The sequence below is a fragment of the Erinaceus europaeus genome, chromosome 21, assembly GCF_950295315.1.
Source record: "Erinaceus europaeus chromosome 21, mEriEur2.1, whole genome shotgun sequence".
Taxonomy (NCBI): Eukaryota; Metazoa; Chordata; class Mammalia; order Eulipotyphla; family Erinaceidae; genus Erinaceus; species Erinaceus europaeus.
This window is the reverse complement of record NC_080182.1, coordinates 20,184,170-20,197,618: the sequence shown is the minus strand read 5'-3', so window position 1 is coordinate 20,197,618 and position 13,449 is coordinate 20,184,170. Positions and strand designations below refer to the sequence as shown.

Sequence of the window (13,449 nt, the reverse complement as noted above, 5' to 3'; positions counted from 1 at the left end):
TGGAGAAAGGAAGGGGTGAGAGTAGAAGGGGTCTTTTTCTAGATCTCTAAATTGACCCTTTTGTGGTTTATTCTGAAGCCAGCTGGCCCGTTTTGTCTCATACAGAGAGATAAATAATTTAGTGGTGTTTGACACTGTTTTGAGCTGAGCTGGAAAGAAGAGGATTTGCTTATTATATAGTTATTGATAATAGCAACAAAAATGAACAACTAGCCAGAATGTATAGCTCTTTCGGTAGTTCTACTAGAGTCCCCAGAGGTTGATTCCTGCAGTTCTTAGTTATACTTTTACCACAGGATCTCAGTTTTCTGTCTGGTGACACTGGATACAAAGGAGCAGAGTGGGGGAAGTGTGTCTCAGAAATCACATAAAATTGTTTGCAGTGCTCTCACTTCCATTTATTTTCTAACCAGTTTTGGGTATATTAGGAATAACTAGTTCTTATTTAAGAGAAATGTCTGCACTGGACTGTAATTATACTAACCAGAGGACATAATCTCCCTGCTGAGAAATTATACTGGGCACTGCACATAAGTAAACCAGGACTCCTTTTTCCTTTCCTTTTCTTTGTTTATTTATTTTGTCAGTGTATTGAAGGCTCTAGATTACAGATGTAATGCAGTAGTGTCATGAATGTGCTTTGAAGTGGCATTAACTGATTGCACCTATCATATCAGCAGTCTAAGTTAAAAGCTCCCAAGGGAATTGAACATTAAACATAAAGCTTGTTGGAGGAATGACAAAAAAAAAAAAAAGCCACACTCACTGATTAAATTTAAATTTACAGTGGGAACATGGCTGAGACTCAGTTTTCAGGGGCATGCTGGAAGAGACACAGCATTGAGAAAACGTGAGTCTAAAGACGAGACCAATATATTGGGGTTATGCCATCTTCCCTATTACACTACGAGAAAACAACAGGGTGCTACCCTTCCTTTTTTATTCTCTGAACTTGAAAATTTGCAGAAGGATTTTCCACAGAGACTGAAATCAGATTCCGGAAAAGGGATTCATTTGCAGAACTCTCATATGTCAAGGCAGTACCAAATGAACGGGCAGCAAATTCTGTTCACCCCAGCAGCTGCCCTAAAATAGGTTCCTGGAGCTGGGAGACTGGAGTTAGGCATCATATTTAGCTTAGGGCTCCTCGGGCCAGCTCATATCCTGCCAGGCTGTTACTCCAAAGAGCAAGACAATGCGACGATGGTTACAGGTCTCAGTCCATTGTCTGCCTAGTCCAGTCTCTGCCCTGGCAAGGCTGCTGAGGGCTATTGTCTGCCTGTTCCCACATGGCATTGCCTACACACAGACACATAGATAGTTCCCCACCCCTTTCTAGTGAGGGCGGGGGTACTCTGTCCCTGGGTCAGTTGATCCAACCTCATGCCAAGTTATAATAGAGTCCCAGGCTGCGGGAGGCTGGCACTGGAGCCTGGGCAGCAAAGTGAAAGGAGTTTGTTACACGCCCTGGTACCTCCCTTTGCACCTGCGTGTCCTCAAGGAGTGCAGTGCCTCAGTAAAGAACCTGCCTGAGACTTCAGGAGCCAAGCCTGCAGGCAGCCTGGAGTAGGGGAGCAGAGATGAGCAAGGACCAGAACTACTCAGAGTACTCAGAGGAAGGTAACTACCCCCTCCCCCAGCATGGCTGTACTCTCAGTCCTTAATCGCCCCCTGTGGGGAGTGTGGGAGGGGAAGTTAATTTCCCTGGTGCTGGTGGGCAGGCTGGGGGCCTAGGGAAGTTATTTTTTTAGTGGAACAGGGGTCTGTGGTGATCAGGAACTCCTCATCTTCATGAGCTTTGCGCCTTTGCCCACACTTGTTGGGGGATATTATTATTAAACACGTTAATTTTCATAAGGCTTAGAGAAACCTTGCCTGGGGCATATGGGGCACTGTGAAGTTTTGTTAATTTGCATATTGGGGTTTTGATAGTTGGGGTACAGATGCTTGCAGCATGCAAGTATCTTCTCTGAGAGAAAGGTAACTTCTGCTTTGAGTCATACACAGCACCCACTGCTTGGCAACTAGACGTTAAAAAGAGATGGCCTTGATCTCATAAAGTGAATTCTGGTTTCCTGATATTCCGTGGATTGGAGTTTAGGAGTAGGGAATTGTCCTGGGCATTAGCTGCTTAAACAGGGCATTGTGCAGCAGACTGCCACTAACTTTATCATTCACTCAGTGTCTCTTACAGTGCTACTGTAAGATGATAGTTGCCAGCATTTACCAGGGAAAGGTCTTGTTGCTTTTAAAGCTTGTTGAAGTCCTCCGAGCCTTTCCCTTATATCCAATTCACCCCATCTTTTTTGGATCTTCTCTGAAGATGTCAGGCTAGATTTCCTAACTCCTCTGTGTCCTCTAGTCAAGGACCCTAGCTTTGAAATGTCATCAATATTACTCCTCCGGCATTTTTACTAACTAGTTAGTTGTTGACCTTTTAAGAGGAGCAATTCCTCTGGGAATAACTCCGCTTTGTATCCATAACCCTTTTGGATTTAGCTGAACACAGCTTACTTAATGAAGCTTTGTTAAATCGAAACTCTCTGGGGCCTTGGCCTCAACAGGTGCAGCAGGTACACTAGCTTGGGTTCCCTGTGGATCAGACTTCTGCAGGGCAGAGAACCTTTCATAGTGCTTGGCAAGGCAGGAAACACTCTGCTACAGTGATTTATTCCTTCCTTTTATAGCAAGGAAATTTCCCAGGATAATTCATATCCCCCCCCCCCCGTGTGTGTGTGTGTGGGTGTGTGTGTGTGTGTGTGTGTGTGTAGCTACTGTTCTCATTCAGTAGCATAAGTAGTGGCACTTTAAACTGTTTAGACTTTTTGTAAAATTGATACATTTGTGTTTTTAGGATTAGCACATATAGCTTAAGACTTGGCCCTATGATAACTGATTGAGAAGTACAAATTAGATTTTTGACTTTTTTAAACCCTGCTACCAAGGTAGATTTTTTTTTTTCATGTAAGTGAAGACTAGGCAGAGTGATTGCCATTTGTTACCTGAGCCTTGCATATTTTGCTCTTGGGCTGGGGAGATAGTCTAATGATTATGCAACCAACTTTCATGCCTGAGATTCTGAGGCCTCAGGTTCAGACCTATTGTACTACCATAAGCCAGAGTTGAGCAGTGCTCTGGGGAAAAAGAAATAATAATAATAACAACAAATATATATATATATATACATATATATATACACACAATTAATTCCTTTTGAAAAGTCACACATTCTTTTGAACTCAAGGAAGAAATGGAATCTGTTTTTCCTAAATTAAACATGTGTTCATATAGCCTAACATGCCTGACTAAAGCTTGTGATAATTATAAGAGCTGCCAGATAGGAAGCTTAGGCTTAAACCTAAATTCCTGAGTTCATGGGGATGCTTAACCTGCTGTCTGTCTTGCTATTGTTGAGCAGAGATAAGATGAAAACCATATCTAATTGCACTTAAATGTACTACATGTTTTCTACAACACCTTAAATGAACATAGGGTATATATCTGTCAGACTTAGTAAATTTCCAAGTAGGTGTGACAAAATGACAAAATGATGTGCAATGATATTTGATGAGTATGTTAAATGAGACACCAGCATCAAGCAAACTCTCGTACTGGCTATGTTACATCCTTTTACATTATGGAAGAATGTCAGAGGGAATCCTCTTGCAGATACAGAATTCTTACTCCATCCTTCATGTCTGATGCAGCTTATGATCTTGCTGTAGTGCATCTACGAGGAGGCTGTGCAACTTATTAATCCAGAATCAATGTTTAATTTCATTAAAAATAAGTAATTCTTTGGGTGGGTTATGGGTTGACATAGTTACATAAACCTATATAATTCAGCCTACAAAGACACTGTCTTGATGCTTTTTAAAAATTAATCCATAGTTCTTATGAAAACACTTTTAAAATGAAGGAAGATTTTGCTTTAATAGGAGGGAGTAAAATTTTCCTTCTTGAAAATCTGACATTTCTATACTGTTATACTATAATAACATTGAAATCATTATATTCAGGGGGAAATTACTATAATCTTTTGACTCTCCTTACCCCTTCTTTTACTTTCTCTCTGAAACCTTTTCACATTTTTTTCCCTTATTGGGAAAAATTCACTTTATCCACTTTATAGCCTTCATCTCATAAAGTGAATTCTGGTTTCCTGATATTCCCTGGATTGGAGTTTAGGAGTAGGGAATTGTCCTGGGCATTAGTACGGTGGTTGACACAAGGGTACAGTTTCTCATCTCCCATGACAGGTATCTACAAAACACTCAGCTCTAACCTTATCCTTTGCACCATCATGCACCAGGACCTGTGCATCAATGCCTCTCTTACCTCTTCTCTATTTATTTCTTGATTGACTGATTTTGATCATTGTTTAGATGGAACCCACTACAACAAAGTTCACCAACTTGATTAACAATCCCTCCCTTTTAAGATGAAAAGAGCTAACATTTGTTTATCACATCATATTTACTAGGGAACCAATTACAAGTATCATTTTATCAAAACAAACCAATGAGAAGGGCACTGGTTTTGTTTTGTTATGTTTTGTTGGTTGGTTTTGAGAAAACTGAGACTCTGACAGGTTGACTATCACCCAAGCTTTCTGACTCCAGAGTCCACATTTCTGACACTGGTCAATAGTACTCTGTTATTGGTATAGGATGTTGGATGTCTATGGGTGAACTGAACCAAACTCCTTGACCTCACCCTACAGGAGCCATTTGGGAGAAGTGTGGCTAAAGTGTAGCTCTAAGGTCACAAAGTGCTCCCAACATTCTTTGTTCTTCTTTTCTGGTGATAAAGATAGGAGGGGATGCTGTCAGTATTCCAAGATCCATGCAATTGGCTGGGCTGGAAGCCACAGGTGTGTGGAGACAACTCCAAATGATCCTTTCTCAGGTTGGGGCATGAGCTTCACCATTCCACCAGGGACTCTCAGGTGGCTAGGAATGCAAAGCAGTTTAGTCTTTCTCAGGAAAAAGGACAGTGTCTGCAGGGACAACCCTCAAACAGTCCTCTTTTGGAACAGGTTGACCAGTTATACTCTTTTTTTAAACATTATTTTTATTATCTTTATTTACTTATTGGATAAAGATAGCCAGAAATCAAGTGGGAAGGGGATGATAGAGAAGGAGAAGAACAGAGAGACCTGCAATATTGCTTCACCACTCACAAAACTTTCCCCTTAAGGTGGGGACTGGGGACTTGAACCTGGGTCCCTGTGCATTGTATCATGTGTGTTCAACTAGAAACCCCCCCAGTTATACTCTTTTTAGGATAAGGCAGATGAGTCCATGTAGAAGACATAGGTCCATGGTAGAAACCATAGTTGTTCTCTGTAAGTAAAGGTAAGACAGAATGAAGAAGAAAGCGTGAGTTTTCTACCCTACAACCCACTTGGGTCTGCCTCTTATATATCAGTGTTAATGTATTGCATCAAAGTAAAGGACTGTGGCAGGAAGGGGGGCCATTAGGTCCTGGTGCATGATGGTGGAGGAGGAGCTAGGCTGCGGATGAGACTGTTTTGCAGAAAACTGAGAAATGTTACACAGGTATCAACAACTGTACTTACTGTAAACCAGTAATCCACCCCCTAAAAATTCACATCTGTGAGTCTCAGTGTCTGCATCTGTAAAGTAAGTATAAAAAACACCCGGTGTTGAGAATCACTGTGAAGGCTAGGAATAATACAGTGTGCCTGGGGGATAGTGCTCCCAAACCCCATAAATTCATGTGTTGTTTTCAAAAAACTTGTATGTAGATGTTGTTGGGACATGATGTGCTTGGCTGGGAAGTGCAGTCACCCTGCACGCTTACAGGAGGATATCCTGGACTGACACTCCTTCACAGGTAGGAGACTACTGAACACAACTTCCTGTGCAATGCTGAAAGCCAGTCAGGTGTGGGATGGGCCACACATCCTTGGTGTGCTTGCCTGCTGCTGCTACTGTAGCTCTGTAATTAGAGTTTTCAGTTTTGAGAAAGAGTAAGAATTTTATTATTATATGTGTGTATTTAAATATGTATTTCACCCAAGCTTCACTACTCGGAGTTGACTATTTCTTCAGTTAGGAAGAGATAGAGACAGAGACAGAAAGAGAGAAGGAAAGCTTTTACAGCACCAAAGCATACTTCAGTGTGATGGGACCTGGGTCAGAACCTGGGTCTTGAGTATGACAAGGCAGGTGAATGGTCTTCCCCGTCCAAGTCCATTATTATTTTTTAATTGTGTTAGTGATTTAATAATGATTAACAGGATTGTAAGGTAACGGGTGCAATTCCATACAGTTACCATCCCCTCCATTGGAAGCTTCCCTTTTCTTTATCCCTCTGGGAGTATGGACCAAAATTCTTTATGGGGTGCAGAAGCTGTAAGGTCTGGCTTCTGTAATTACTTCTCCACTGAACATGGACCTTGGCAGGTCGATCCATATCCCCAGTCTGTTTCTGTATGTCTGGTTCTAGTTTATAAATTAAAATAAATGAATGAGTTAGTTTTGTGGAGAGTGATTTTTATTTTTGTAATCACTAAGGTTTCATTGCTGCCACTAACATTTACAGATAGTGAACCAGATAATGAGAAAGAGAGAGAGAGAGAGAAAAAAAAAAAAAACCACAGCGAGAGAGAGAGAGAGAGAGAGAGAGAGAGAGAGAGACCACAGCGCTAAAGCTTCCTCAATGTAGTGAGGGCCTGATCTGAGTTCTGCATATGGCAAAGTAGGTGTACTAACCAGGTGAGCTCTTTTGGTGGAAAGCGACTTAAAGGGCAATTTGGGGTGTAGTGAAATAGCTCACTGGGTGAATGAACTCTTAGCCATGTGAATGACCCAGTTTCAAGCCTGGTACCACTGCATTGAAGGAAGTGTCAGTGCTGTGGTCTCTATCTTTCTCCCCTATCCTCTGTTCCCTCTCCCCTGTACCCTATCCCTTCTCCCTTTCTCCTCTTCCTTTCTCCTCTCCCTTCTCCCTCTCCCTCTCTTCTTTCTCTCCTTCCTCTTTCTCCCTTTCCCCATTTGCTCTCCCCTCTCCCTCCCCCCTCCCCTATTTCCCTCTCCCTCTCCAACTCCTTTCCTCCTCTCCCTCTCCCCTACCCCCTTTCTCTCCCCCTCCCTCTCTCTTTCTGCCTGGCTCTTCGTCACTATCTACAAAAAGGGAAAAGAGAATTATGTGGCCAATGACACAATAGAGTTATCTTCACATTGATTTCAAGATTTTTTTCCTTGAGAATGGATTTGTTTTAGTGAAACTTGCTAATCTCTGTGTTGCCCACCTCACTGCACTTTTAAACATGTTGTGCAATCATTGTTTTGATCTCTTTCTTTCAAGAAGTCTGTGAAGGCATCAGCCTCATCTTCTGTCATTTACTATATCCCCAGCTCCTGACAAAGTGCCTGACTTGTAGGTCTAGGGAGCCAGTGTATGTCTGCTGAATAAATGACAGCATTAATGAAGAAGAGAGTGACTTCTTGAAATACGTTAGTCCTTTTAACTTGCAGTTCTGAATTTGTGTCTATTTTTTCCTCCTTTCTGAATAAACTTTATGTATTTATTTTTAAAGCTTTATTTATTTATTTATTTATTTATTTATTATAGAGAAAGAACCAGAGCATCATCACTCTGACTTAGATGGTGTGGAGGGGTGAACTTGGGACTTGAAAAAGCAATTCTCATTCATTCATTCTCCTTCTTCTTCTTTTCCTTCTCCTTCTCCTTCTCCTTCTCCTTCTCCTTCTCCTTCTCCTTCTCCTTCTCCTTCTCCTTCTCCTTCTCCTTCTCCTTCTCCTTCTTCTTCTTCTTCTTCTTCTTCTTCTTCTTCTTCTTCTTCTTCTTTTTTGCATTCAGATTTATCCCTGGGGCTCGGTGGAGGACTTTTTTTTTTTTTATAGGATAGGCTAGAGAAATTGAGTGGGAAGGGAAGATAGAGAGGGGGAGAAAAAGATAGATACCTGCAGACCTACTTCTCCCTTTCAGGTGGGGAGCCAGGGGCTCAATCCGGGATCCTTACACCAATCCTTGTGCTTCATACTATGTGCACTACCGCCGGGCCCCCAAGCAATTCTAACACTCTACTACTCAATTACCTCTCCAGACAGTATAGTTTTCTCTTTTAAAGTTGCTGATCATACCTAAAATTTAAAATATCTTTCAAGCAATTGGAGAGTACTTGAAGCACATACATGTTCATTAACTGGATAGTTTAACATTGTTGGTAGACTATAAATGCTATGTGAAGGCATTCTGGTGTTGGAAAATGATGTAATGAAAGAGAGTCTAAGTGAATAGATAACAAAAGATTAAAGATATTGCTTCTAGATAGGTGGAGTTATGGGTATCCCTTAAGAAATCATTCTGATTTTTATGTAGTGAACTAATTTTCTTTGTAAAGAAGAAGTCAGTGCTATTTAAACATTATTCTAGGTTACTTATACTGTACTGCCAAATCTCCTATTTCTGGACACTTAGCGTATATTCTTAATTTTTTTTTCAAATTTGCTTTCTTATCTCTCTATTTTTTTAATGTTCAGATGATTTTGAGTTTATCATGGCAATAAAATAGTATGTCTTATTTAAAGGGCATGAGAATTTAAAAAGAAAATTAAAGTAGAAAAATAGAAAAAATGACTCTGAGCTAATGACAAAGGATATGCATTTTTGGTTCTTTTATATGTTTTTATTTACTTATTTTAGTGAGTGAGATATAGAAAAAAAATAAAAGAAAGATAGACTAGAGCACTGCTCAGCTCTGGCTTATGGTGGTGCTAAGGATTTATAGAGCATCTGCAACTGAAAGGTGGTAGGACAAAATGATTAAACAACAGCAACCAAAAAGTAGGACTAGAACAGATGAGAGTAGGGATCTAAGGGTGGAAAGAAGTGAAGAAGTTTATTTTAGGTATGTTCCTATGGGCCTATGATGGTTGTAGTTTTTGCTTGAGTTTGATAGCTAACATGGAGTTGGACAACAATGACAACAACAACAACAAAAGTCTGAGGAGATCCTGTCAGCGTTGAGGCTATGCTAGAGAGTTGGATTAGGGTAGATAGTAGCTCCCAAACTTGAAGAAAATCTGTAAATAAAATTTACTGTTTACCTCCCCCCCACACCTGACCCAGGGCACATCTATATTTATATGTAGCAGAGGCAATTGGACAAATATATATGAATATATACAGTTGTAGAAATAATAGTTAACCCTTATCTGCAACCTTGGGAGAACTGTGGTAGCTTCCAATGGAGGGAATGGGGATCTAGAACTCTTGTGGTAGAAACAGTGTGGAATTATTCCTCTGCTATGTTATAATTTTGTAAATCAATACTAAATCACTAATAAATTTTTTAAAATAAACTAAATAAGAAAGAAAAGGATATCTACACCGTGGAATTTTCCTGATAGAATTTGCTTCTGACTCCCACAGCTTCCAACAGACCCCCTTGTTCCCTTTCCTACTTTTACCTTGAATTTCAGTAATTACTGAGAGACTCTAGAACTCCGTGATGGTTGGTTCTGTTTTATGTTCATTAAACTTTTTTCCTTGTGCGGGAATGAGTATATATAGTCATTATTTCACACATTTGGAATGGCCAAAAAGATGAAGAAATGTAATTTTGTCATGGTCCTAGAAGACCCTTTAATATACCCCAGTCCAGTTATAGCCCTTTTGCTCCCTTGTAAGTAACCATGGCTGGGATTTTGATAGTTACTACTTTCTTTCTTTCTTTTTTTTTTTTTTTTAATATATCTAACCATCCAAGTATGCATTCCTAGACTTAGTGATTTAGACTTAATTAAATTTGGGCTAAGCAATTTAACTCATTAATAATTAAAGGACTGTAAGCTTTTAAATGATTATGATAGTTTTTAATTTATAAATTGGCCCTCCTGTCCTTTTCTATATTCATATAGTGTATCTATTGATGAACCCAGACTATTTGGCTTACAAAGTCCTCTACAGCCTGGATTTTGCTGCTTGAATATTCATGGATTGATTATTTTTCTTGAAGTCTTCCTTCTTTTGAAATAAAATCTGTATCACTCTAGCCCTTTCTCTTTCATGTTCCTTGCTTGTCTATAACAGGTACTCTATTAACAAGGAAATGTAAAGAAATTAGCGACACACTATGTTGTAGTCTGGATTCTAGTTTCTGAACTCTAGACGCAGGTGCGATTAAACTATAACATGGGGAATGCTGCCCAGATTCTGCGGTCCAGCTTCTTCATCCATAACTAGTAACAGGATCTGTAGTTCAGAATTCCAAGAAGAATTGCATAAAATGGTACTTATAAATACTTAGCATAGAATTGAGTTCATTCATTGTATATGCATTAATTGCTATGATGACTATCAGGGCTAAGCTGAGGGGGAGTGGCAGTCAAGATTTATAACTAAAACTCCAAGATAACTTTTTAGCTACACTGTACCTCCTTTGGTCCCCTGCTTAATTAATGTCACCCACCAGGAATTATAGCTGGTGATGTTCTACCGCCAGTAGTGTAGAATACATTGGGATCCAGAGGTTCCACTCAGCTCGATGTCCCAGAGCAATCAGAATCCCTGAGTCCTCCCTATACACTACAACTGTGGGGAGCACAGGGCTTGCAACATAGGCCCAGAGGTGTCCCTCACAGCATGATGTTTATATTCTACTTAAATAGACTCTGTTTGCTCTGTGTATGTCATCAAGGCTCCCTCCCTCAAGGAAGCCCCTTTCTTAGGCATCACTAGCTTAGGCAACCTCATTGGCCCCACGGAAACCTTCTTCTCACCAGCTCCACGTTTGCTTTTGTTGTTCCATGTTTTATTTGTTGTGCGACTCTTAGAATGTCTACTTCTTCTTAGGTGAGGTTCTTATCTCTACAGAACCCTCTGTTTTTTGTTTTTTTCTTTTTTCCTTTGCCTTCATGGTTATAGCTGGGCCTCAGCACCCCTAGTGTCCATTTCTCTCTATTTTATTTGAAATTGAGAGAGGAGAGGGTTATAGAAAGGGAGAAAGAAAAACACCTGCAGACCTGCTTCACTGTTGTGAAGTATCTTCCCTGCAGGTAGGGAGCAGGGTGGGCTCAAACCCAGATCATTGGGCAGGTCCTTGCTCTTAGTACTGGGCTTAACTAGATGTGCTGCGGCCAGGCCAGCAGAATCCTGACTTTTGTGATTAGTGATAGGAAACTGGCACCTTCTCCATGTTGCTATTACCTTTGAACATATTGTTTTTACATTTTTAGTCTAATTGTTGAATTTCAGAAGCAACCATAAAATCTGTTCATCTATTAGAATTCATATATCAAACATTTTGTTAAGTTTTTCTTTTTCAGCTCTTTAATTCTTGCATTAGCTTTATTATGCATTGCAGTAAATTGGTTTAAGTTTAATTCTCTCATTTACTAATTATTTTGAGCATTAATAGTATAGGAGCATTATGTGGCTATTTTGCAAGCTTTTATATGTAAAGCTTGTCTGTCCTGTTATCAGATTGTTGATTTTATTTTTAATCTCTTGGTTAATTAACAGGCAGGTAATTCTTCTCCTTACCATTAGTAATGAATGTTGGAGTGCACTGAATGTTTAGAAATAGGGTTTGGGTTGAAGAATGTAAGTCTTGGCTTACTTATACCATGGCAGATCACAAAAATGTGAATTGCAAGAGTACATTCCATTTAAAGTTAATAATCCATTTATACTTAAGAAATTAAAGCAACAATCTATAGATCTGGAAATTAAAAGTAGTTGTGTGTGGTTAGGTATAAGATTATTTATTTTTCCCCTTAGGTTGTTGCTTGGGTGCATTTTCTGTGTTTTGTCTACATTGTTGTTGATAGAAAATAATTTTGGTTTGTTGGTTGGGAAGAGGTTTGGAGATGGGGGTTTTATTTTCCTTAATTTGTTCTATGCATTTTACATCAAGTTTTTCCAGCTGCAGTCCTCTGGTTAATTTTCATCTTACATAAGCACGAATGACATTTCTATTGTCCAAACAAATCTTTACATCAGAATTTAAATGTGTTCTAATTAATCTCTTGCTACTGAATACTTAGTTATTACAAAGTTTTGGTATCACAAGACAGAAGAAAACATGATTAGCTAAAACAATAGTTAAAATAAAGAAACAAACTTGGGAGAACTCTAAAATGATACAAAAGAGTACAGTTTTTCTAAAACATAGCATAAATGTATCTGGATTACCAATCCATTGAAGTCCCATAAATGGAAAAGACAAATGATCACAATAATCAGTCAGAACTTGGTCAAATTGAGGTTGGGCCCTGACTTTGCTGGGCAGATGACCCCACCATGTGTCTTGGAGCCCTACGTCCCCAGAGCCCCGGAATGAGAGAGACAGGCTGGGAGTACAGATCGACCTGCCAATGCCCATGTTCAGCGGGAAAGCAATTATGGAAGCCAGACCTTTCAACTTCTGCACCCCACAATGATCCTGGGTCCATACCCCCAGAGGAATGAAGAATAGGAAAGCTTTCAAGAGAGAGGATGGGATACGGAGTTCTGGTGGTGGACACTGTGTGGAAATGTACCTCTCTTATCCTATGGTCTTGTCAATATTTCCATTTTATAAATAAAAATTTTTTAAAATTATGGTTGGACAAAGAGTAGGCTACTGTCAGAGCAGTGAAAAGGGAGGGTAGGGCTTGAGCTCTGACCCTTTGTAGGGCCAGGCTTAGTTTCTGGCTCTAATAGCAGAGACTCCTCTCTAAGATGCCACTCTCCAGTACAGTGGAAGCATAGAGACAATACTGCTTCCCTCATGGTGTTTTGTTAGAGCACACAAAAAGTACAAGACACACGAAAGAGCGTATGTCCTATCTTCCGCCCTCAGTAAATATTTAACACATAGAAGTGTATGGGTAAATATGCATAGACCTCTCTGGGGATGAAGTGTTAAAATGAGATTTGATTTAAATAAATCCTCCAGACCATATAATAGATGTATTATAAAATAAGGAAAGGAGATCTTTGACTTTTACTCTTGATAAAGGAATTGAAAAAGAGACAGTGTTGGGTCCCCAGCTGCTTAAGTGCACATATTATGGGGATGAAGGACCTTAGTCTGAACCCCCCATTCCCTACCTGCAGGGCAGACAGTTCACAAGCAGTGAAGCAGGTTTGCAGGTGTCTATCTTTCTCTCTCCCTATTTCTCCACCCCTCTCAATTTCTCTCTATTCTGTCAAAAAAAAATAGAATAGAAAAGAAAAGAGGGGGCAGGTGGTAGCACAGTGGGTTAAGGGGAAAGCACACATGGCCATGAATCACAAGGACCAGCAGAAGGATCCTGGTTTGAGCTCCCCAGTTCCCCACCTTTTGGGGGGGGTGTTGCTTCACAGAGGTAAAGTAGGTCTGCAGGAATCTATCTTTCTCTCACCCTCTCTGTCTTCCCCTCCTCTCTCAGTTTCTCTCTGTCCTATCCAACAACAACAACAGCAGTGGCA

General features: G+C 40.1%; 1 protein-coding gene across 4 annotated transcripts in view; it reads left to right on the top strand.

The window, feature by feature from the left end:
• Positions 1–13,449, top strand: part of GADL1 (glutamate decarboxylase like 1) — a 439,849-nt gene that overhangs the window by 216,764 nt on the left and 209,636 nt on the right. For 3 of the 4 annotated variants that reach the window (XM_060180482.1, XM_060180479.1, XM_060180481.1), the window contains exon 1: positions 1,454–1,620. The exons of the other annotated variant lie outside the window; for it this stretch is intronic. In XM_060180482.1, the coding sequence (XP_060036465.1) occupies positions 1,581–1,620 (40 nt within the window). In that variant the 5' untranslated portion in view covers positions 1,454–1,580. Of the gene's footprint in view, positions 1–1,453; positions 1,621–13,449 lie in introns of those variants that run through there. 4 annotated transcript variants of the gene reach the window in all.